Here is a 25,779-nt window from a genome sequence, read left to right as displayed (position 1 = left end):
AAGAAAATTATGTAGTCTTACACTTTAATCTTGAATTCTCTGTAGACCAGACTAGTTGTTTTTAAAAGAATTCCTAGATGCAAAAGTCTAAGTCATCTTTTGCATTGGTCCTTATTAAAAAAATTAAGTCAGTCAGTGTGGATTGCTAAAAAAAAATAGTGCTCTCTTCCTTTTCTAGCTCTCTCCCTTCCTTCCCCTTTTTTCCCCTTTGGTACTATAACAGCTGTTCATTTTGTTCTGTGGAAACTTCAATGCTGAATATGTCCACTTAACTCTTCATAGCCTGATTTTCCTTTTCCTTTTTCTTATAATGGCAGTTTTATGTTAGCTTGGTCTAAAAGTATGCTGCCTTGTTTATACAAATAGAGGAACTCGTACTTCTTGATGTACATACACAGTGAGTAGAAAATCAGCAGCTTATGCCAGAAGCTTAGCAACTCAAAATTATGGGAATCAAAATTCTTGCTGGGCCACAAACGTTTAATACTTACAGTTACCTCATGAGTTCAAATGGAGTTTGTTATTCTGTCTTTTTTATAATAAAAGGGAGAGTCTGTAGAGTAAATAGTGGTTTTGTTCTGGAATATGTTATAGGCAAGTAATTTAATTTGAGAATCTTGTCTTGTTTCCAGTTGCCCATTGGACGTCAGTGTGTCAATCACTACCGCCGCCTAAGGCGCCATTGTGTCTTTTCACATGAGGAACTCATTTTCAAAATGGCAGCAGATCCAGAGTGCTTAGATGTGGGGCTGGCTGCCATGGTTTGCAAAGAATTGACTCTGATGACTGAAGAAGAGACACGATTAAGGGAGGCTGTGGTGCAAATGGTGAGTTTGCTGGGCACATTTCCTGTTTTTAATATTGCTTATGGAATATAAAAAAATTGAACCTATAAAAATTCATTTTATCTGATCTTTTTAGAAGTTAAACACAAAAAGCACTAGTCTGGAAAAGGCTTCATATTTTTATACTTGTCATTTTGGTTCTTTCAAGTTGAAAAAGTTTTAAGAATCTTGATGTCATCATCTCTAGGTTTTAAAAAATGGAGTCAGAATTTCTTGGGTATATATTTATTTTTAAAAATCTCCTACATATAGTATTATTTCTTTAAACAAGAAAGTTCAAATCTTTCTTTTCTCTCTAAGCTTTGTAATTGAATGAAAGTTATGTTTCTGGGGATTACAGACTGTCAGTCACCAGAAATGTAACTTGTAAATCTGTCTTTTATTTCCCCTTCTTATAAGTAATTTAATGAGTAGAAAGAATTGAATAACCAAGGTTGGGATTTTGAATGCTTAGAATAAGATAAACATTTATCATATGGAAATGGGAACTATATGAGAAAATCTGTCTTATCCTCGTTTTGGCCCCCTCTCCCTGACCCTCCTTTTATAGCTAGTGTCACTGGATTTGTGACATGCTTCCTTTTGCTCTTGCACAGCCTGCTTTCTCTACTTAGATAATCTGTTTCCATTTTTTAAACAGCTTTGTTCAGGTATAATTGATATACAATAAACAATATATGTTTGAAGTGTATAATTTGGTGTTTGTCTATGAACATACTCGTGACTTTGTCACAATCAAGATAATGAATTACCTTCAGAAGTTTCCTTATGCCCCTTTGTAATCCTTTCCTCTTGTCCCATCGCATCCCACTCATATCTCTTACAGAAAAACACTAATCTATTTTAGTTTGCCTTTTTTAAAACATCTTACTTAAAATGAATTACATAATTTATACTTTTTTATCTAATTTCTTTCACTTTGCATAAATACTTTGAGTTTTAGCCATGCTGTTACATGTATTAATAGTATATACCTTTTTATTGCCAAGAGTATTACATTGAGTGGACATACCACAATGTCTTTATCCATTCATTTGTGAATGGACATTTTAATTGTTTTTAGCCCTGGCCAGTGCAGCTCAGTTAGTTGGGTGTCATTCTGCAAAGCGAAAGACCACCAGTTTGATTCTTGGTCAGGGCACATGCTGAGTTGTGGGTTTGGTCCCAGTCCAGGTGCTGTGAGAGGCAACAAATTGATGTTTCTCTCTCACATCAATATTTCTCTCTTTCTCTTTCTCTTTCCCCTCTAAAAATAAAAAATAAATAAAACCTTTTAAATTGTTTTTGGTTTTTGCCTGTTATGAATGGAATTATTTTGAACATTTCGGTACAGATTTTTCTTTTAACATGATTTTATTTCTTGGGTAAATAAATATAGCAGTGGAATGGCTGGGTCATATGGTGTGTGTGTGTTTAATTTTGGTAAAAATAAAAACAACCAAACTATATTCCAAAGTGGTTGTATCATTTTACATTTCCACTGGCAGTATGAGAGTTTTGCTTATGCTACATTCTCATTGACACTTGGAATGGTTAGTCTTTTTTAACTTGTCACTAGGTTTGTAGTGGTATTGCATTGTAGTTTTAATTGTAATGACTAATGATTTTGAACATCTTCTTCAGTGCTTATTAGCTGTTTGTGTATCTTTGGGGGAAGAATCTGTTTAAATCTTTTGCCTAACCCTTTTTTTTTTTTCAATTACAGTTGACAATAGTATTTTATAATAATTTCAGGTGTATAGTATAGTGATTAGACATTATATAGTTTATGAAGTGATCCCCCTGATAGGTCTAGTACCCACCTGGCAACATACATAGTTATTACAAGATTATTGACTGTTTTCCCTATAGTCTATTTTACATCTTCATGATTATTTTACAACTGCCATTTTGTACTTCTTAATCCCTTTACCTTTTTGACCCAGCTATCCAATACCTCCCACCTATGCATCTATCAGTTTGTTTTTACCCAGCTTTTAAAAATTTGGTGGTTTTCTTACTGAATTTTGAGAGTTCTTTATATATTCTGGATTTAAATTCTTTATCAGATAAATGATTTGGAAGTATTTTCTTACAGTCTGGGCTTGTCTTATCTTATCAATACTTTCTTAATAGTATTTTTTTAAAGAGCAGAATTTTTTAATTTTTATGAAATTTAGTGTACCAATTTTTTCTTCTATGGCTTGTGCTTTCGGTTATATTTAAGATTTCTTTGCTTAATCCAAGATCACAAAGATTTTGTCCTATGTTTTCCGCAAGTGTTTTATTGTTTTAGTTCTTATAGTTAGGTTTATCATCCAGTTCAAGTTAATTTTTGTATGTGGAATGCGTGAGGTATAGATCAAAGCTTTTTGTCTTGTATCATATGTCATTTATAATTTCAAGTACTTAGGAGAACACTAACCAAGAATTTGAACCAGGAACACTTGGTAGGTGGGGAAAAAAACAACTTTGTATTGAAAATACCAGTATTTTAGAAAAACAAAATGTAATTTAATAGAATACCCTGTAGGCTAAAAGAAAAAAAGAACAACCAATAGTAAGTTGAGAAGATACTTTATTTTTGACATATCCCAGCTGGTAGATTGTAGTAGAAGCCTGTTGTCATCTGATATCAAAATTTTCCTGAAAATAACACTTTCACCTAGGAAAATTTGTATAATCACCAAATTAAGGAATTTCTATGTATTTCTAAATAATTTGTTTCAAATATGGGCTCTATATGTATTAACTTAGATTTGAAGAGTCTTGGAATAAATATAGGTTTAAACTGAGGAGAAATATAGTGGACTAACGATTTGGGACTGAAAAGTAAAACTGATCCAATTTCACTACTTTTCTTATAGGCATGAATGGGAATGAAATCTGTAAGCCAAAATATACACATTAGAAATGATATAAATATTACTAGTATAAAATATTTAAAGCTGGTAATTTTAAGAATTTGAGTTACCTTAGAAATAATAGTTGTTACTGAATGGTAAAATTCCTTTTTCTAGTTTAAATAACACATCATAAAAACAAGAAAGAATAAGATTGAAATGAATCTTTTTTTTTTTATTTCACTTTTTGAGATGTTAATGTATGACCTGAGTTGTTATTCTCACTTTCTACCTATATTCTTAAAAGTCTTGTTTTTCTTATACATTGAATATTTATTTATTTTATTAACCTTTTGTATTTTTTTTTAAGAGTACTTTAAGGTTCACAGCAAAATGAGGGGAAGGTACAGAGGTTTTCTGTATAACTCTTGCCCATATACATGGATAGCCTCCTACCTTATCAACATCCTTTACCGTACACTTATGTACATATGGGGGTGGGGTGGGTGTGTGTGTGTGTGTGTGTGTCTGTGTGTGTGTCTGTGTCTGTCTGTCTTTGTAATCAGTTTGTCAACATAGTGGGGGGGGACGGGGGGTGTGTGTGTGTGTCTTTTTAATCAGTGTGTGTATGTGTGTGTGTCTTTGTAATCAGTTTGTCAACATCCATACTTGAATTTTGATTGGGATTGCAATATATATATGTATTGCAATCCCAATCAAAATATATATATATACAAACTATATATATATTGCACTGTATATATTGAATATTTGCAGTAATAGTGCAATATATATATCTCTCCATCCTTTTTCAGATTGCCTTCTTTCACTTAGTAATATGCATTTAAGATTCCTCCATGTCTTTTCGTGACTTGATAGCTCACTTCTTTTTGGCACTGAATAAAATTTTGTTGTCTGGATATACCACAGTTTATTTAACCATTCACCTACTGAAGAGCATCTTGGTTACTTCCAAGTTTTGACAGTTATGAATAAAGTGAACTCTATAAACATCTGTATGTAAGTTTTAGTGTGGACATAATTTTTTAACTCCTTCAGGTAAATACCAAGGAGCATGATTGCTGGATTATATGGTGAGTATATTTTAAGTTTTGTAAGAATCTGCCAAACTGTATTACAAATTGGCTGTATGATTTTGCATTCCCACCAAGCAATGATTGAGAATTGCTGTTGCTCCACATCCTTTCCTGCATTTGGTATCCTCAGTGTTACGGATTTTGGCATTAATGTTTTACTTTTCATTTCCCTAATAGCATATGATATGGAGCATCTTTTTATATGATTCTTTGCTATCAGTATATCTTCTTTGGTGAGGTATCTGTTAAGATCTTTGGCCCAGAGTTTAATCAGGTTGTTTCAGTATTGAGTTTTAAGAGCTCTTTGTATGTTTAAAATAAGTCCTATTCAAATGTATTTTTTGCCATTATTTTCTCCCAGTCTGTGGTTTTGTCTTCCATTTTCTTGACATTGATTTTCACAGAGCAGAAGTTTTTAATTGTAAGGAAGTCCAGGTTACTGATTGTTTTTTCATGGATTGTGCTGTTGGTGTAGTGTCAATGTAAAGTCATTATTGGCATGCCCAAGATCATCTAGACTTTCTCCTGTTATCTTCTAGGAGTTTTGTAGTTTTGCCTTTTACATGTAGGTCTGTGATCTATTTTAAGCTGGCTTTTGTGAAGGGTGTAAGGTCTGTGTCCAGATTCATTTTTTTTGCATGTGGATGTGCAGTTGTTCAGCATCAGTTGTTGAAAAAATTCTTTCCTCCATTGTTTTGCCTTTACTTTTTCATGAAAGATCAGTTTTAATATATTTATATGGTCTGTTTTGTTCCACTGAGGATACTGAATGCTGATAAGAATGTGGAGCAACAGGAATTCTCAGTCATTGCTGATGGGAATGCAAAATGGTACGGCCAGTTTGTAAGACAGTTTGTCTTTACTTTTGTCAATACCACACTGCCTTGATTACTACTGTAACTTTATAGTAAGGCTAGAAGTCTGTAGTGTCAATCTTCTGGTTTTGTTCTTCTCCTTCAGTACTGAACTGGCTATTACGAGGCTTTTGCTTCTCCATATGAACTTTGTAATCAAATTTGTCAATATCCATAAAAAAACTTGCTTGGATTTTGATTGGGATTGCATTGAATATATAAAGTTGGGAAGAACTTACATCTTGATAGTATCACATTTTCCTATCCATGAACATGTGATGTCTGTCCCTCCATTTGTTTAGTTATTTGATTTCATTTATCAGTTTTGTAGTTTTTTCTCCTTGTACATATTTTGTTAGCTACCTCAGTATTTCTTTGGGGGGGTGGTGCTAATATAAATGGTAATTATTTAAATTTTTTATCTTTTAAAGAATATTTTATTTATTGCCCTGGCTGGTGTGGTGTGGTTCAGTGGATTGAGTGCCTGCAAACCAAAGGGTCATTGGTTCGATTCCCAGTCAGGGCACATGCTTGGATTGTGGGCCAGGTCCCCAGTAGATGGTGTGCAAAAGGCAACCACACATTAATGTTTCTCTCCCTCTCTTTATTCCTCCCTTCCCCTCTCTCTAAAAATAAATAAATTAATTAATTATTTAAAATCTTTTAAAATTTTTAAAATTTTATTTATTTGAAAGTGAGAAAGAGAAACATTGATTTGTTGTTCCACTTATTTCTGCATTCATTGGTTGATTCTTGTATGTGCCGTGACTAGGGACTGAACTCACAACCTTGGTGTATCAGGTGACGCTTTCGCTCACTGAACTACCCAGCCAGGACTTTGATAATGTGTATTTAATTTTACATTTCTCTTGTTCATTACAGTGTATAGAAAAGATTGACTTTTGTATATTAACTTTGCGTACTGTAACCGTTGCTATAATTACTTATAGAGTGTTTTTGTTGTTTCTTACAGATTTTCTGTATAGATGGTCTTGTCATCTAGGATAAAAGGCGATATTTTTTTCTTTCTTTCCAGTGGTTTTTTTTTTTACCTTTAATATCCTGGTGGGGAGGTGACATTCTTGCCATGCACCTAATCTTAGTGGGAAAGTTTGTGACCTTAAGTATGATGTTAACTGTAACTTTTTTGTAGATACTTTTTATCAAGTTGAAGAAGTTCCTCTTTATTTCTAGTTATTGTGAGTCTTTTTTCAGGAATGGGTGTTGGATTTTTGTCAAAAGATTTTTCTTTCTTCCTGTATATTGATATGCTCATGTGATTTTCCGCTATAGTCTATTGATATGATACGTTATGTTGATTTTTGAATGTTGAACCAGCCTTGCATATTTGATATGAATCCCACTTAGTCATGGTGTATAATTCTTTTTATACATTGTTGGATTCAATTTGCTAATATTTTGTTTAGGATTTTTGCATCTATGTTCATAGGAGATATTGGCCTATAGTTTACTTTTCTTAAAATATCTTTGTCTGGTTGGTATAAGGGTAATGCTGGCCTCATACAATGAGTTAAGAAATATTTCCTCTGTCCCTATCCTCTGAAAGAGATTGTAGACAGTTGGTGTAATTTCTTCCATTAATGTTGGATATAATTGACTAGTGAATTCCTCTGTGTCTGGTACTTTCTGTTTTGGAAGGTTATTTAATTACTGACTCAATTTCTTTAATAGATGTGGACCTATTCAGATTTTCTGTTTATTTTTAAAATTTTTTAATTTAATTTATTGAGGTGACATTGGTAAATAGAATAGGTTTTGAGCATACAGTTCTACAGTACATTAACTATATATTGTATATGTGTTGATCATCCAAGTGAAGTCTCCCTCTGTCACCATTTATCCCCCCCCACCCTCCTCTACCTCCCCTACCTCTCCTAGTAATCATCATACTTTTGTCTGTGAGGTGTTTTTTTGTTTTTGTTTTAGTTTTTTTCCTTAATTCTTTCAACTTTTTATCCCAGCTCCCTAGCCCCTCTCCCTTCTGACAGCTCACAGTCTGTTTTCTGTATCTATGAACCTATTTCTGTTTTGTTTGATTATTTTGTTCATTAGTTTCCACATATAAGTGAAATATGGTACTTGTCTTTCTCTGACTGGTTTATTTCACTTAGCATAATACTTTCTAGGTTCATTCATGCTGTTGCAAAAAGTAAGATTTCCTTCTTTTTTTGTGACTAATTAGTATTCCATTATGTAAATACAGCACAACTTTTTTATCCACTTGTCTATTGATGGGCACTTGGTCTGCTTCCAGACCTTGGCTATTGTAAATAACGCTGCAGTGAACATAGGGGTGCATATATTCTTTCAAATTAGTGTTTTGGGTTTCTTCAGACATATTCCCAGAAGTGGCTTCATTGGGTCATAAGGTGGTAGTTCCATTTTTAATATTTTGAGGAGTCTTCATACTGTTTTCCACAGTGGATGCACCAATCAACAAAGCATGAGGGTTCCTTTTTCTCTACATCCTTGCCAACAGTTGTTTGTTGGTTTATTGATGATAGCCATTCTGATGGGTTTGAGGTGATATATCATTGTGGTTTTAATTTGTATTTCTTTCTTTGGTGGTCAGTGATGTTAAACATTTTTCATATGTCTGTTGGCCATCTATGTGTCCTCTTTGGAGAAATGTCTATTCAGATCCTTTGCTCATTTTTAAATTGGATTGTTTGGGTTTTTTTGGTGTTGAGTTGTATAAGTTCTTTATAAATTTTGGATATTAATCTCTTATTGGATGTATCATTGGCGAATATCTTCTCCCATTCAGTAGGTTGTCTTTTTTGTTCTGTCAGTGGGCAAAAACTTTCAAGTTTGATGTAGCCCCATTTGTTTATTTTTTTCTTTTGTTTTCCATGCCCCAGGAGATGTATCAGGAAAAATATTGCTATGAGAAGTGTCAGCAATTTTGCTGCCTATGTTTTCTTCTAGAATTTTTATGGTTTTGAGTCTTAACATTAGTCTCTCATTTATTACCCCATTATATGTTCTTGCCTTCTTTGTACAATTTTAATTGACTATGAAAGCATGGATGCTCTGTTCTGTTCCATTGATCTATATGTTGGTTTTTATGTCAGTATTATGTTGTTCTGACTACTGTGGCCTTTTAGTATATGAGGTCTGTCCAGAAGGCATCCAGCAATGTAATATGAAAAATAGAAACATTTATTGAAGATGATACAAGATACAAGAATCATTGTACCTAGGACAAGGATGCCTCAGTCCCCTTCATAGTAGATACCTTGGGACCTCACACAGTTCTCCCAGTCACCATCAGCTGTCCTGTCATATATTCCTGAATTTCATTGACAGTCTAAAATCTCTTCCCTTTCAAAGGTGATTTTAATTTTGGGAAAAGCCAGAAGTTGAAGGGCACCAAATCTGGGCTGTACTGGAGCTGAGTCACCTGGTGATCGGATGTTTCGCCAAAAAACTCTGCTGGAGGCATGATGCATGAGCAGGCACGTTGTCGTGATGAAGTTGCCAATCTCCAGTTGCCCATAGCTGTGGTCTTCTGAATCATCCAAATGGTTTCCACAGAGGAATGTTCAAGCTTGTTGCAAAGTTTGATGCAAATTCATTGCTCTCCTTGCTCAGTCACTTTGCAAGCAGTGGCCACACAGTACATGTGCTCACTCAAAGGCATCTGCCTCCCCAACTGACTAGTACAATAAGGTTGTCATTGTTCACCTATGTGCATTCCACTCCACTCTCCTTGACAGCCAGGTTACATCAATGTCACACAAACTGTTCTCATAATAATAACAATGGCTGGACCTTTTTTGGACAGACTTCATATATAGTTTAATATCAGGTAGCGTGCTTCATCCAACTTTGTTCTTCTTTCTCATGAATGCTGTGACTATTTGAGATCTTGTGTGGTTCAATATAAATTTTTGGAATATTTGTTCTAGTTCTATGAAATAGGCCATTGGTATCTTGATAGGAATTGCACTGACTATGTAGATTGCTTTGGGTAGTATGGGCATTTTAATGATAATAATGATTGCTATTCATGAACAATAGAAATGCTTCCACTTTTTTGTATCTTACTCAGTTTTTCCTTTTTTTGGAATTAATTAATTAATTAATTTTATTTTGAAAGAAGGGAAGGGAGGAAGAAAAATAGGAAGAGAAACATCAGCGTGTGAAAGAAATATCCATCAATTGCCTCTCAGGCACACTCCAATCCAGGACCGGCCTACAACCTAGGCCTGTGCCCTGACCAGGAATCAAACCAGTTACCTTTTGCTCTGCAGGATGATGCCCAACCAACTGAGTCACACCAGTCTTCTTCAGTTTCTTTCCTCAGTGTTTTGTAATTTTATGAGTACAGGTCTTTTCCATCCTTGGTTAAATTTATTTCTACGTGGGGTTTTTTTTTTTTTTTGATGCAATTTTAAATGGCAGTGTTTTTGTAGTTTAGCTTTCTGATAGTTCTCTGTTGGTGTATTAAAATGCAGCCGATTTCTGGATACTTGTTTTGTATCCTGCCTCTTTACTGAATTAACTTTACAGTTCTAGTAGTTTTTTGGTGTAATCTTTAGGATTCTGTATATATAGTATCATGTCATCTGCAAATAGTGACAGTTTTACTTTTTCTTTTCCAATTTGGATGTCTTTTATTTATTCTTGTATTATTGCTGTGGTTAGGACTTCCTATACTATGTTGAGTAAGGGAGATGAAAGTGGACATCCCTGTCTTCTTCCCAGTCTTAAGGGAAATGCTTTTAGCTTTTGCCTTTTGAGTATGATCTTGGCTGTGGGTTTGTCATTTTATGGTCTTTATTATGTTGAGGTATGTTCTCTTCCCTCTTTGCTGAGTGTTTAATAGTTTGAGAAGAATAGGTGTTAGTTCTTCTTTGACTGCTTTGTAAAATTCACCTGTTAAGCCATCCAGTCCAGGGCTCTTGTTTTTTGGGAGTTTTTTTTATTACTGCTTCAATTTCATTAGTTGTGATCAGTCTATTCTGATCTTGTCTTCCTGATTCAGGTTTGGATGAGTCTATGTTTCTAGGAATTTACTCATTTTGTTCAGATTGTCCAATTTGTTGGTATTTAGTTGTTCATAATTTCTTTTTTACAATCCATTGTATTTCTGTGCTGTTAGTTGTTACTTCTCGTCTTTCATTTCTGGTTTTATCTGTTTGGGTCCTCTTGATGAGTCTGGTTAAAGGTTTGTCAGTATTGTTTATCTTTTCAAAAAATAGCTCCTGGTTTTATTATTCTTTTGAATTGGTTTTTTAGATTTTGTTTTATTTCAACTCTGATCTTTATTATTCCTTTTTTCTAATCACTTTGGGCTTTGTTCTTTTTGTAGTTGCTTTAAGTGTAAAGTTAGATTGTTTGTTTGAGATTTTTCTTTGAATTTCCTTCTTAGGACTGCTTTCACTCTGTCCTGTAAGTTTTGGGTTATTGTGTTCTCATTTTCATTTTTTTAAAGATATCTTTTGATTTCTTCCTTGATCTTGTTTTTAACACATTTATTGTTTAATAACATATCTAGTCTTTGTGTATTTGTGTGGTTTTCAGTTTTTTTCTTGTGATTGATTTCTAGTTTTATACCATTTTGGTCATAGAAAATGCTTGATATGATTTCAGTCTTCTTAAATTTATTGACACCTGTTTTGTGTTCTAACATGTGGTGTATCCCAGAAAAATGTTTCATGTACACTTGAAAAGAGTGTGTGTTTTGCTGCTTTGGGGTGAAATGCTCTGAAGATATCAATTAAATTCATCTGACCTGATGTGTCATTTCAGGCTGCTGTTTCTTTGTTGATTTTCTCTCTGAAAGATCTATCCATTTATGTCAAATTTTATCTCATTGTTGGATTGATCCCTTAATCATTATGTAATGTCCTTGTTTGTCTCTTATTATAGCCTTTGTTTTACACTCTTTTTGTCAGCTATAAGTACTGCTTTCCCAGCTTTATTTTCATTTCTATTTGCATGAAATAATTTTTTTCCATTTCTTTTTAGTCTGTGTGTATCTTTTGGTTTTTATGGGTCTTTTTTTTTTTTTTTTTTAATCCATTTAGCTACCCTGTGTCTTTTGTTTGGAGGATTTAAGCCATTTACATTTAAAGCAGTTATTGATAACTATGCATTTATTGCTGTTTTTATTCTTTATAACTGTGTTGCTCTGTTGTTGTTCTTTTGATTATTCCTCCTCTTCTAGTTTACTTAATATTTCTTGTAATACTGATTTGGTGGCAATGAACTCTTACAGCTGTTTTTTTCTTTTGGAAGCTCATTATTTCTCCTTCAATTTGAAATGATAGCCTTGCTGGATAAAGTAGTCTAGCTTGTAGGTCCTTGCTTTTCATCACTTTGAATATTTATGCCAGTCTTTCCTGGCCTGCAGTGTTTCTGTTGTGAAATCAGCTGACAGTCTTATGGGAGCTTCCTTGTAGGTAATTAACATTTTTCTCTTGTTCCATTTAAAGTTTCCTCTTTGTCTTTAACCTTTGCCATTGTAATCATGTTGTGTCTTGGTGTGAACCTCTTTGGGTTTATCTTGTTTGTGACTATGCGCTTCCGGGACTTGTGTGTCTTTTTCCTTCACCAGGTTAAGGAAATAAGTTTTCAGTAATTATTTCTTCAAATAGGTTCTTGATCCCTTGCTCTCTTTATTCTCCCTCTGGTGCCCCTGTGATGTATATGTTGTTATGCTTTGTTTTCCTAAAGGTCCCTTAAACTATTCTCTCTTTTTTTTTTTTAATTTTTTTTCTTTCTGCTCTGATTTCCTGCTACCTTGTCTTCCAGATCTCTGATTTGATCCTTTGCTTCATCCAAGTTAATATTTATTCCTTGTAGTTCTTCATTTAGGACTGCTTATTTTTTATGGTTTATAAGTGCTTTTGTATGCTGTTGTAGTTCTCACTAAGTTCCTTGTAGTTCTCACTGAGTTCCTTGAGCATCTTTATAGCCATTTTCTATATCTGGTAAATTGCTGGCATCCATTTAGCTCCAAAAGAACTTAATTTAGTTCCTTTTCTGGAGATTTCTCCTGTTCTTTCAATTGGGACATATTTCTTTATCTCTCCATTTTGGCTCCCTCTTTGTGTTTGTTTCTATATACACTCATACCTTTATACTCTTAGGTTTCAGAACTTGTCAAACCTTGTACTCGTTGCATTTTACAAGAAAAAAATGTTTCAGCACTCGGCCCTTGCTTGGGACTCGTTGCACTTGCTAGAACTTGTATGAATTGTGATGCCGCCCTGCAAGAGAAAATGCTTCATACTCAGTGTTTGCTCAGCACTCATCATTTTCAGCACTTGTCATAAGTTCTGGAACAAAGTAGCAAGTACTTAGGTACACTGTATTAGGTAAATCTGCCATGTCTTCCAGTCTTGGTAGGGTGGCTGTATGTAGTAGGTGTCCTGTGGGATTTCATGGGGCACCCTCCTTTACCACCTGAGCTAGGGGCTCTAGGAAATGGCCCTTGTGTGGGTAATGAGAGCCCTTCCTGTTATAATTCTTTTTATTTTCTTTTTATTTTATTGTAGACACTATTATACATGTCCCCCATTTTTGTAATTAAGTCTTGATTGCTTTTGGCCCATTCATATGTGGATTTGACTCTCAGTCTGGCTGACTCTGAGGATTGATATCAATCACAGTGTATGAGCTGCAGTGTAGGTGCTGACCACACTAAGTGGAGTTCACCTCATCTAGGTCTGGTGCCTGCCAAAATCTCCCTTTGGATATGCAGCTTGTGAAGCTAACTGGATCCTGCTCTAATGCTGTCTGAAGGTGGTCACTGCCATGTGTTGTTTCTGGGGCTTCTTGGGAGGGCCTCTAGTTCCGATCAATGTTAGGCATTGCCTGTGATTAGCTCTAGGGAATGTGTTTGGAGTTATACAGCTTTTCATAGTTTGTGGCTGCCTCTCCTGCTCTTGGGTGTGCATGGAAAAATCCAAGTTGTGCTCCAAGGCCTGCTTCTACCAGCACCGTGTCTGGAGGCAGGTCAGCCAAAGGCCCGAGGCAATCTGAGATCTGTCTCTGCCTTCTGGCTGCCTGTGAGACTCAGTCACTGAAGGAGTGTCTGGTGGTACTTGAGTTGAATGAGGAAGGTTCTCAATAAGTCACCAGGTAGTGGCTAGTGGTGTTCACTAAATTGATACAGGTTCAAACTTGATGCCAGTGCTGGGTCTAAGGCCACTCAGCAAAAGTCCCAGTGTATACCAAATCTAGCTGCGACCTGCAGGGTGCCCACAGACCATTTTTGGTGGGCTGGAGTCTCAGGAAATTGTTGGGATGAGGCCACCAGAGTTTGTCAGGCCCAAACAGACCAGGATTTGGTCCTGTGAAGGGAGGGTTCTGTTCTGGTCTGGCATGCAAGGAAAAGATGGCCCCGTCCGTTCTGTTGGGTTCCAGAGCTAACCAGCATGTGCTGCCAGGAGTTGGGATTCTGGGATTCTGGAGCTAGCCGATCCAAAATCTAGTGTTAGGGGGCAGAGTGGAGCACAGGTTGGCCTTGCGGGAAGGGGAAGGGAATGGCTCCTGCCTCAGAGCCATACCACTCAGTCTGTCCTGGATTCTGGCTAGGCCTCAGCAGGGTGGGGCCACGTGGAGCCCAGAAGATGAGGCTATGGGATCTTCCATGAGGAGAAGGCGCCAAGTCAGTTTCACAGGAAAGTTAGGGGAAATTACCCCCACCCCAAAGCTACACCACTTAATGACTGACACCACCTGAGTATGCTCATACCTCTACACTCTGACCCACTTTTCAGCAGGGCATGAGCTGTGCAGGGTAGGGTGAGAGGGAGTCCAGAGTGTGGGGCTATAGCTTTCCCCAAGGCTGATGATGTAAGGAGGGAAGTGCTCTACCCAAAAAAGATGGGTATAAGGGGACTAAAAGGTAATGTAAAAAAACAAAAAATAAAGAAAAATTCTTTTAAGATTTTATTTATTTATTTTTAGAGAGGGGGAGGAAGGGAAAAAGAGAGGTTATAAAATTTGTAGTCATAGAGTATATAGTATTCCTTTATTATCCATTTAAAATCTATAGCATTTGTAGTGATATCACCTTTTTCATTTCTGTTCTTAGTAATTTTTGTCCTTTTTCTGTTTTTGTTGGTTAGCCTGGATAGAGGCTTATCAGTTTTATTGAATTTTTTCATATAACCGGCTTTGTGGTTTCATTGATTTTTCTCTGTTGAGTTCCTGTTTGCAGTTTCATTGATTTTTGCTGCTCTAATTATTATTTTTCTTTTTACTTTGGGTTTAATTTCTTCTTTTTCCAAGTTTCCTAAAGTTGAAACTTAGATTATTCATTTATATACATTTATTTAAAGTGGATTTCTTTTTCCATTGTCTTTCTTTAATTTAAGTACATTGGTAAGTTTCTGTGGTATTGTCTAATATTTCAAATTTAACGTGTCATTAACGGGAGATTTTTTTTTAATAATTTGAATGTCACATATCTTGTTTATCTTATTTATGATACTATGATCAAGTTTCTCTACGGACTCTTACTCTTTAAACTTACCTTCTTGTGCCCTTGTTTCCAGATACTTCTCTTTAATCTTTCTATGCATTATGCACTAGTCTTTCCTATCTTGAGAAAGTTTTCATTTCATCTCTTTTAAAAACACTTATTCAGTGGTTTTCTGTTGACAGTGCCCTCATTTCCTCTTTATCCCTTCATCATTACTGTCATACTAAACCTCTCTAAGCTTGATAGTGAGAACTTCATTGCCAAGTTCAGTTGTTTGTCTTTTAGCCCCATGACCTTTTTATTGTACTATATAGTGCTTCTTTGGTTTCTTTAACTCTACTGTTTCTTCAGCCTCCTGATAACTCTTGAAAATCACTTTTAGTTATTATTTTCTTTATCTTCCTCAACTGCCAGTGTTTGTAGGGATCAGCCTTTGAACTTTTGTTTTTCTTTTCAAGGAATTCTTAGCTTTTCTTAGGATTTTAACTTTCTTTCAGCTACTGTCTTGTGGTTTTATTTCTTACCTCTTGATGTTTCCTTCTATTTTATGCAAACACAGGAATTGTCATTTTGAAAGAGGTGATATGTCCAGTCACCCATATATAATGTGTCTCTATGTGATTACTGTACATTTCTATTTGGATTTTTGTCAAAATCTCATCATCTAAAGTACAGTATCATCTCCTTTCCCTCAACCCTTTTACAAACCACTTTCCTTTTCTAATTGCCTATATTAGTAAGTGCCAAGATTGTTACATAAAAACTTAATGTGGTTCTTGAATCATCCATCTCCTTCATAGTTACCTGTTATCTGGTTTTAAGCTTTTTTGGGGGGCGGGCACTGTCTCTCATCACTCTCTCCTTTCTCCTCTCCCCTCTCTTTCTTTGTTGCTACTATTCTGTTCCATTCCTTAATTTTCCTCACCTAGATAATTTCAAATAGCTTTTTAATTAGTATCTGACTTTTTTTCCTCTTCTCCCTCCTGATAATGTATGTTTTTTCCAAAGTGTGTTCTCAATAATATAAGCTAAATAATATGTTAGAAGGAATAAGGAAAATTTGCTCTGTGATAAAGTTTGGGAAATGGTGAGTTAAGAAAATAAATGAGACTTTTTTACTGTAAAATTTTTGTTGTTTTAATATGCTGGTTTTCATTGCTAATCTCTAAGTTAGGAGAGATATAATACATAACATTTCCCCCAGAAGAATTTTTTTCTTCTTCTTCTTTTTTTTTTTTTTTTTTGCATAATGTCTTCTAGAGCTAGTGGTCCCTGGGAACACTTTAGAAAGTAAAATTTCTTGAAGCAGTCAGGACATTGTTGGTTGATGCATTAGCATCCCCTATTTGCCAGATGTTCTCTAGCTGTGTAAATTCTTATAATCTAAGAGATACCTACAATGGATTTTGGGATCGTTTTTGCATAAAAATAATTTCTAATGAAAATATTAAATGCTAATATGAGAGAGCAGAAAGATAAGAGAATATAGTGAGATTAAATCAATATCAAAACAAATTATATGTTGAAAGAACTGGATTGTGCCTGCCAGTGAATAAATGATCAGGTTCCCACCTTAAGTGAAAAAAGTTTGCTCTCAACATGGAATTAGGTTTATAAGTGCTTTGTTCATGTAAGTAGAAACCGTAAAGGGAGCCCTTGTATGTTAGACGGAATCTTTGTAAAATACCACTTCAGATGTTCTTATTTTCTTAAATGGGCATGCTGATTAACTTTTTTGATATATTACCTAAGTAGTTTATATTGTGGCTTGCATAGTTTATTTTATACTTCTTTATCTTCACATATGTTTGTACATATCAATGTCATTTTTAGATCATAGGTTACTAATGGATCTGGTTCAAAGGTGTATTGTCCCTGGGGACAATTTTTTTTCTTGTTTTAAAGGGAAGATGAAAAGCACACAAAACAAATTTGGCTTTATGAATTATTGTATGGTAAACTTTGTTATCATCACAATTCTGGTCATGAAATAGAACTTTGTCAGTTAATCCCAAATCTCTTCCAAATACAATTTACCTGACTGTTTTGACCTTTGTAGTAATAACGTCCTTATATTTTAAAAATAGTTTTATTAGTCAATTGTGCATTCCTAGATATCAAGGTTTAGTTTTGCCCATTTAAAATAAATACTAATGATTAATTTTAGAAAGTATTTTGATGAAGCGCCATTGTACTTTCTGTGTTTATATCTTGAGTCAGAGATTACCTATAGAGAAAAACTTAATAAGTAAGTTCTTTGATTCTTGAAAGACTAGAAGGACTTGATCTAATGACATAAATTGTATTTCAGGGTGTCCTGATGTCAGAAGAAGAAGTATTTGAACTTGTTCCTGATGATGAACGACAGTGTTCAGCCTGCAGAACCACATGTTTTCTTTCTGCTCTCACGTGTTCCTGTAATCCTGAACGACTTGTGTGTCTCTACCATCCAAATGATCTGTGCCCCTGCCCAATGCAGAAGAAGTGTCTTAGGTATCCATCCTGAAGTTTCTTGTAAAACTGCCATTATCTTCTTTTAAAACCAAGTGCTAATGTTGCTCTTTGTAATTCCTTTCCCTGTGTCTGGGCTGGTAACTTCTTGTCTAATCTGCCTCCCTGCTGGAGGACCAGTACTGTAAAGTTGACCCTAAACTTGGCAAGTAAAATCAGTTTCTTTTGTCAGTTGATTTCACATGTTCCTTATCTCTCCCTGTGTTGCAGCCATGAGCTTCTTTGATTTTTCTCTTTATGTGTACCAAGACCTATTTCTCTCACCATTGTACTTTCCTTAAGCTGATTGCCCTTAAAAGTTAATTCACTTTCAAGTTGTTGGTTTTTGAAGTTTTTATTTCCATGTTGTTTTGTTCTTAGATACCGCTACCCATTAGAGGACCTCCCTTCTCTGCTCTATGGTGTGAAAGTCAGGGCACAGTCCTATGACACTTGGGTCAGTCGCGTTACAGAAGCATTATCTGCCAACTTCAACCACAAGAAAGGTTAAGTTTCCTTCTTTTGTATGCATATGCTGAAATTGTTGTGACTTTGAAAGAGGCCTTGTTTTATGTGTTTTTCCTCCATTAAGCAAAAATCTCAGGCTTCATATGAGATTTGAGATTAATGGGTTGGTTGATTATAGTCTTAATTTTCTATTTGAGAATCCTTTTTTTAAGTGAAAATGTTGATATGAAATGAGACAGATAACTAACTTGTAGTAGATAGAAATTTGGGGGAGCTAATTTTACCCATGGACTAATATTAAAGGCTTATTAAGAAGGAACAATTGCCTTAACTGAGAGGCATTGTCTGTAAGAATTAGGAGTAAACTTTTATTGCATTGGTGAGGTTCTTTTCACAGTTGCAGTATTTTTTGCTAATGGGTTGATGACTGACTTGAGGGAGGTTAGTGAAAATTTTTCAATGATTTTTTGCCTCTGGTCATAGTATATGGCAATTTATTTATTTATTAAGATTTTATTTATTTATTTTTAGGGAGGGAGAAAGAGAGAAATACCAATGTGAGAGAGAAACATTGATCAGTTGCCTCTGGTAGGTCCCCACTTGGGGACCTAGCCCACAACCCAGGCATGTGCCCTGACCCAGAATCAAACCAGTGACTTTTCAGTTTGTGGGATGACTCCCAACCCACTGAGCCACACCAGTCAGGGCACTTTTTATTTATTTTCACAGATTTGATTGAATTACGAGTAATGCTGGAAGATGCAGAGGATAGGAAATACCCAGAGAATGATCTCTTTAGAAAACTCAGGGATGCTGTAAAAGAAGCTGAGACCTGTGCTTCTGTGGCTCAACTGCTTTTGAGCAAAAAGCAGAAACACAGGTAAGACTAAGATGTGTTGAATTCTTTAATGATTTCCTTTTCTTTTATTTTTTTCTATTTTAACTTGCCTTTGAGGCTCTGTATCATCTTTTACTTCTTGTATCCAGGTCCCTGCCTCCTCTAATAATGTCCTAATCTTATCTCCTACTATTTCCTTTTTTGTTGCTTCACTCTGCATCCCTCTTCCTTTTATTGTTCACAAACGCCTGAAGTGTTCCTGCTTAGGGCCTTCACACTGCTATTCACTATGCTTGGAGTTCTCTTCCCCTGATATCCAAGTGTCTTGTCCTCTCGCTTCTCTCAAGTTTTATGCAGATGTCACATTCTTGTGGAGGCCTTCACTGACAGCCCTTTAAACAATTGCAACTCTCTTACTATTATTTTTTTTTAAGCCCTGTCAACTCCTGATATACTAATGTACTTATTTTATTTATTGTCTATCTCACTTCTTTCCCTGTCCCACTAGAATGTATGCTAGACCAGAATGCCAGGTATTTTTTTCATTGCTATATTTCTTGTGCTTAGAACAATGCCTGACGCATAGTAGGTGTACAATAAATATTTGTAAATAAATATATAATACTATAGGCTGAAGGAGGGGTGGCAGCAAGGAATAACCTTGATGAATGCAGGGGAAGCTGTCAAGGAGCACAGAAGAATGTGTTCTTGATTTAATGTAATTCATATGTGTTAACGTTTTCTATAGTGTTGTTTCATATTCATTCCAACACATTCTCTATATCTGAATGGCTTTTTCTATAGCAATTCACATTGGTAATTGTGCATTTTTTTTTATCTACCATTTTACCAGGAAACATTTCTTAGAGACATTGATTAGCAAAGCTTCACCTGTCATTGGGTCACTGATGCCCTTGGGAAATCTGGGGAAAGCTTAGGGACCCTTATTTATTTATTTATTTACTTACTTACTTACTTACTTTTAGACAGAGGGGGAGGGAGGGAGAAAGAGAAGGAAAGACACAATAATGTGTGGCTGCCTCTTGTGTGCCCTGGCTGAGGACCTGGGTTGCTAAAGCACCTCATACTGAGGACCTGGCCCACAACCCAGGCATATGCCCTGACTGGGAATCGAACTGGTAACCCTTTGATTCACAGGCTAGCGCTTAATCCAATGAGCCACACCAGCCAGCGCTTAGGGACCCTTTTTAAAAGAAAAATACATACAAACAAAATTTTGAATCTGTTTCAGAGAGTTAAGTGTTTCCTAAGCCAAGTTAAATGCCCATGTTCTTCATCTTAATCTTCATGAGATATAGAGGATTCTGTTTTATTAGTGTGCTTAATATTTTACTGTGAGGAATTTATTGCTTATTTAAAATATTTAATACTTGCGAGATTGCAGAAACTATAACTTGGGGAGTTGGATCTTTAAGTCATGAACTACAGAGCTAAAACCCTAATTTGGAAGTGATCACCATTGTAAATGCAAATCATCCAACACTAGTATTCCGGGATTACTTGGGTGAGAATTATAAAGAGATTAGAAGCCCCTGTAATACCGGAGTGACTGTGAATTTTTCTTACTTACATCTCAATACTATTTTACATCAGGCAGAGCCCTGACTGTGGGAGGACTAGGACCAAACTGACAGTGGAAGAATTGAAGGCCTTTGTTCAACAACTTTTTAGTCTTCCATGTGTCATCAGTCAAGCTCGACAAGTAAAGGTAAAGTATTACAGTTTTTAATTGGGTAATATCCTTTTTTGTATGGGCTACAATTTGAGGTAAACAGAATAGTGTGTCTAGACTCGTTTTTGTTCTGCTTGTTTCTTTTCTTACGTAAGTGCTTTTATGTAACATTTTTTAGTAGGCAGTAAGAATCTCTGTTTCATTTTTAGCATGTAATTTCACCTTTAAAATCCTCAAATTAAGGCTAGTTTAGAATTATTTTTCTATATTCATTTTGGGTCAGAAGCCCCATTTAATTTAGACATAATAGAAATGCAAGAAATTAGTTAAAAGAATTTTAGTGTACCAGTGAGTCATTAGTTCATGAGCTTTTAAAAATGCAGAGCTCTGACATTATCAGAGCCCTGATGGTTTAGTGAATATATAATCCTATTTATATAGTAGAGATAGTCCAGTTTTAGGTCTGTGAGCATCTTCTGGTAGGCTCCTTTCACCAGGTTTTTCTCATGGTACGTGGACCACAACTTGCTAATGGTGAAGAGGTCTTCTCGCTTTAGCACCTGCTCCTTAAGCTTTTCTTGGATGGCCACCCCAACCTCATTCTTGTTCTGGACCATGTGGGCACAGTCAGTGTGGTGGTACCCAGGGTCAATTGCCACCATCATTGCCTCCATCACTTTGCTCAGAGAGGACTTCCAGGTGCCCATATCTACGATGGGCATCTTGGTGCCGTTGGAGAGCATGGTTGGCCATAACTGCTGCAGTCCACAAACCCAGGCCCAAGGACCATGACTTGGCTTGACTTCTAATTGTGGAGTATATTCGGAGACTCAGCCGTTCTTTTTCATGGTCCTGATATTTTCTTATTTGTTTAGTGACATTAAATATTACCTGTATCCAGGTAATTATCTTGTTGCCAGTATCTCTGGTCTTTCAGATGGCAAGGAGACTTTAGTTTCATTTTGTGTGTCCTAAGCAGTTCTCCCTACATTCCAATGTGATGATGGAAATGCTCTCTATGGAGCTGCTCAATATTGTAGCCAGTAGCCACATGCAGCTACTGAGCACCTGAAATGTGCTAGTTTTACTGAGGAACTCAATTTCTATTGAATTTTAATATTTAAATGTAAATAACCACTTGTGGCCAGTGGCTGCCAAATGGACAGCAGGGATGGAGTTTTTGATGCTCTGGAACCACCTAAGGAACCCTGACACCTGGAGTGAGGAGGTGGGAAGGTACCTTTAGAGGAGGACTCGGTATCCCACTTAGCATTTCTAGGGGGCAGCTCCAGAGAGCTCCTGCATGGGTATCGCCCAGCCCTGACCTCTGTTCCCCTCTCCCACCCTATTCTCCTCACCTCCAGCACTGCTCCCCCCCCCCCCATCGGGGAAAACGACAGATGCCTTGGGCAGGAATCATCCTACTTCAGTCCAGCACTCAGGTTTCTCCCAATAAACAGACCCAGAGGTTAATGGAAGTGAGATAAATGGGAGACAATTGAAGAATTCATTAATCTAGGTTTTCAGTTCCCCTGTGTGACTCATCCCTTCAGAGCACCTGTCTCCCAGCTGGTGCCACATGTTATGTTCTGCAAAAGAGAAACAATACAACTTCTGAATACACCAATAATATTTAGAACCAAGGAATGTCAAACCTGGAGGGAACCTTCAAGAACATCTGTCTCAATGTCTTTAAAAATTAAATAAATAAATAAATATTGCCTGTATCCTCTTAAGTTCCAGTCTCTAGCTCTAACTGCCATTCTTCTTTTCTACAAACTAAAATGCATCTTAAAAGCCTTCTAATGAATCAAAATGCTTGATTCCTTTATGTTTCTTAGACTCCACATCCATTCTCTAAAGAAATGCTGTTATCTACAAAATGTATGCCAAAGCAAACCATTTGTCATGAACTCTATTGCTTAAACTATGCTCTAAACCACTAGAATCTGTCATTTAGATTACCACAACAGCCTCTTGACTGGTCTTCTTTCTACTCTTGTCCTTGGCAGTTTATTTTTCATTTAGTAGCCAGTGATCATGTAAAATATAAATCAAATTATATCACTTCCCCATGGTTAAAATCCTCCAACAGTTCCCTAAAGCTATTAGAATGAAATCGAAACTTATAATCTACCAGACACTATGTCATCTGACGTCTGCTTATTCTTCAACTATATTTTATTTTATTTTATTTTATTTTTCATTTTTTAATTTAAGATCTTTATTAACTGGTGCTTACAGTTTGTTGACTTTTTTGAAAAAATCAAGTTGTAAACTTTTATTACAGATTAAAAGTGAGGTTCTTAAAAATCTCAACTTGACCGGATACAAAACAATTTAAAAACCTTAAACAGTGTATGAAGAAAAATCAGCCTTATATTAAAAACACACAAAAAGCGTTTGACATTACCAAAGACATGTCTTTAGATAAAAATAATAAAAACCCCGTGCCGCATAGTTAATGCGGATAGTTCTACTTATCTGGTCAGTGGGCAAAAGCAAGCACTTTAGGTCTTCAGCTCCAATCCTTTGTTAATTTTTTATTGCTGGGATTTCATATTCATTTCTTCTTGTTGGATGACTAAATAGGATGATTGTAGAAATGGTAAGCTGGCATTTACTCAGCTTGCCCTGCTCACCCTAAGGAGAAGATGAATTCTCAGCTGGTAGATTAGCTGCTTTTACCTTTCTGCTATGTTGTGATTTAGGGTTTCCTGGGTGTCTGTGTCAGTAATTAAAGTTGTGACAGTACCAGTGTTGAGGTGGTTGCTGACCTTGAGTCTCAACTCCTTGATTTTCCTTATCTTTTGCATTGCTGTTATCTCTAGGCTCTCTTTGGTAAGGAGGGCCCCTGTGAAATCGTGGTTTATCTACTTGACACATAATCTGTCTCACTGGTCTGTCTTGTTCTGCCTTGGTTGTCAACACCCTCAATCATTTCTTCATGAACAGGAGGGTTGGAATACTCTGGTCATCACCTGTAGGGTCTCCGATGTAAGGTGGGAACTGTTGCCCGCAGTAGGGCCAGCGCTGTTGGGCTTGGCCTTCAGGAGCACTCTCCCATCCCTCATTGTTTCCCCCACTCTCACTATTCTGGTAATTCTGCTGGTAATTACGTGGAGGACTCCTGCAATATGGATAGTATCTATTGCGGTCTGCTGCACATTTACTGCCTTGCACTGGAACTCCACTATGGCCTGTAACATTTGCTGTCTTCACATCCTTTTCTCCTTCAACAAACTCTACAGTACCTCCTTTTCCTACATTGCAAAGGTACTTCCTGGGGTTGTTCTTTTTTATGGCAGTTTGGTACACAAATACATCTTCCTTGGTGTCGTTCCTGTTGATGAAACTATATCCATTTCTTGCATTGAACCATTTTGCTGTTCCCAAAACCTGTGGGATGACCTTCTTGTCCCTGCCAGTAGGCACTGCTGGTATGAGGCTGCCTGGGCCACCGTGCCCTGCGCTTCTGCCTTTTGTGCCAGATTTGGTGTTGGCATTGCTAAGGGTGGGTGCGGCAGGCAGCTGCTGGGTCTCGGCCTCGCTGTACGTAATTTCAGTGCTTGTGACTGGGGCTGGCTGTGGCAGCTGCAGCTTCTCCCAGGGGGTGATAGTAACTACGCTGGTGGTGGGTGGGGCTGCTCAGGGCTCTCTGGGGTTTGCTCTCTGCTCCCACTACCAATAAAAATGTCAATTCTGTCAGTTACATTTACAAGGGGGGGCTCACCCCAAAAATGGAATTGATCTTCTGCAGAGCAAGCTCCTTGTATTGGTGTACAGGCTTCTTCCACTAGGTGAGTGTTCTAGGAGCCCATCTGTATCAGTGTACCAGCTGGTGTTGTGAGAGGCTGTGTTCAGCTTCAATAATTTTTTTTTAAAGATTTTATTTATTTATTTTTAGAGAGGGGAAGGGAGGGAGAAAGAAAGGGAAAGAAACATCAATGTGTGGTCTCTTGTGTGCCCCCTGCTAGGGACCTGGCCTGCATCCCAGGTATGTGTATTGACTGGGAATCGAACCAGCGACCCTTTGGTTTGCAGGCCGGCACTCAGTCCACGGAACCACACCAGCCAGGGCCAGTTTTTTTCTTTTGAAGACTCTTTCAACGCGTTTACCCATTTAATGATGGGTGATTTACGAGTGCACCAGCCCACACCATACTGTGTTCAGCAGTTTTTGACCAAAAATGGTGTGACCCGTATACCCTACCCTCCCTACTCATCCATCTGGCCCTGAGCACCTTTTTTTGTTTACCTGGATAAAAAAAGTTATCAAAGGGAAATGTTTTGCCAATGTGGAAGAGGTGAATCAAAAAACAGCAGAAGCACTAAAAGCCATCAAAATCGATGAGTTCAAAAACTATTTTGAGCAATAGAAAAAACTTCTAGATAGGTGCGTTGCATCAAATGGAGAGTACTTTGAAGGTGACTGAGGTTTAAACATGTAAGACCTCAATTTTTACACAATTTTTAACAAATACTTTCCATTTTTTGGGGTCCCCTTTCATGCTCTTCATCCACTTTGCTCCCCATCAACCACTTTGGAGCAAAGATACCAACCTCATTTGTGTTTCAAAGCTTTGGCAATACTGTTTGCCCTGTTTGAACTGCTGTATTCCCAGCTCTTCATAAGGTTCCCACACTTACCTTCTCATTTTTGTTTTGGTTCATCTATCTTTCAGTTGATCATTGCAAAGTAGTGTGCTGCCCTTCTGTTCATTCTCTATTGTGTTGCCCTATTTTATTTTCATAGCACTTTAAAAAACTCTGACATTTTATTCATACATTCAGTGACTGGCCATTTATATCAAAATGTATGTTCTTGAAGACAAGAACTTTGTATGTTTTGTTCAATGCTGTGTGCCTAGAACAGTGCCTTCCTCTAAGTCAGAAGTCATTACATATTTTTATATTTTAAAAATAGGACTATGTAAGTAATTCTAGAGAAGCATATTTACGCCCTTAAATCTCATATCTGTTTGGTGCTATGATGGTGAGATTATTAGATGGTCTAGAATTTGATAATTTTGCCTATCAAAATTGTTTGCTTTTGTCAGTGTGGCTCAGTCGGTCGGAGAGTTGTCAAAAAGGTTGGGGGTTTGATTCCCAGTCAGGGCACATACATACTAGGTTGCAAGTTTGATCCTTAGGGCATGTAAGGGAGATAACCAATCAATGCTTCTCTCTCACAGTGATGTTGCTCTCT

The 25,779-nt window shown here is 36.6% G+C and overlaps 1 protein-coding gene and 1 pseudogene across 1 annotated transcript in view; one reads left to right on the top strand and one right to left on the bottom strand.

The window, feature by feature from the left end:
- KDM5A (lysine demethylase 5A) overlaps positions 1 to 25,779 on the top strand; it is a 110,901-nt gene that overhangs the window by 48,476 nt on the left and 36,646 nt on the right. Inside the window, exons 14-18 of the mRNA XM_054577166.1 lie at positions 633 to 827; positions 17,393 to 17,574; positions 17,953 to 18,077; positions 18,769 to 18,919; positions 20,492 to 20,606. Coding sequence (XP_054433141.1) covers positions 633 to 827; positions 17,393 to 17,574; positions 17,953 to 18,077; positions 18,769 to 18,919; positions 20,492 to 20,606 — 768 coding nt within the window. The remainder of the gene's footprint in view (positions 1 to 632; positions 828 to 17,392; positions 17,575 to 17,952; positions 18,078 to 18,768; positions 18,920 to 20,491; positions 20,607 to 25,779) is intronic.
- LOC129073445 (Y-box-binding protein 1-like) lies at positions 20,942 to 25,228 on the bottom strand (annotated as a pseudogene).

Source organism: Pteronotus mesoamericanus, unplaced genomic scaffold (genome assembly GCF_021234165.1).
Source record: "Pteronotus mesoamericanus isolate MK-2021 breed Mesoamerican mustached bat unplaced genomic scaffold, CSHL_Meso_final contig_41, whole genome shotgun sequence".
NCBI lineage: Eukaryota > Metazoa > Chordata > Mammalia > Chiroptera > Mormoopidae > Pteronotus > Pteronotus mesoamericanus.
The sequence above is the reverse complement of the archived record's forward strand: the minus strand, read 5'-3'. Positions and strand labels throughout refer to the sequence as shown.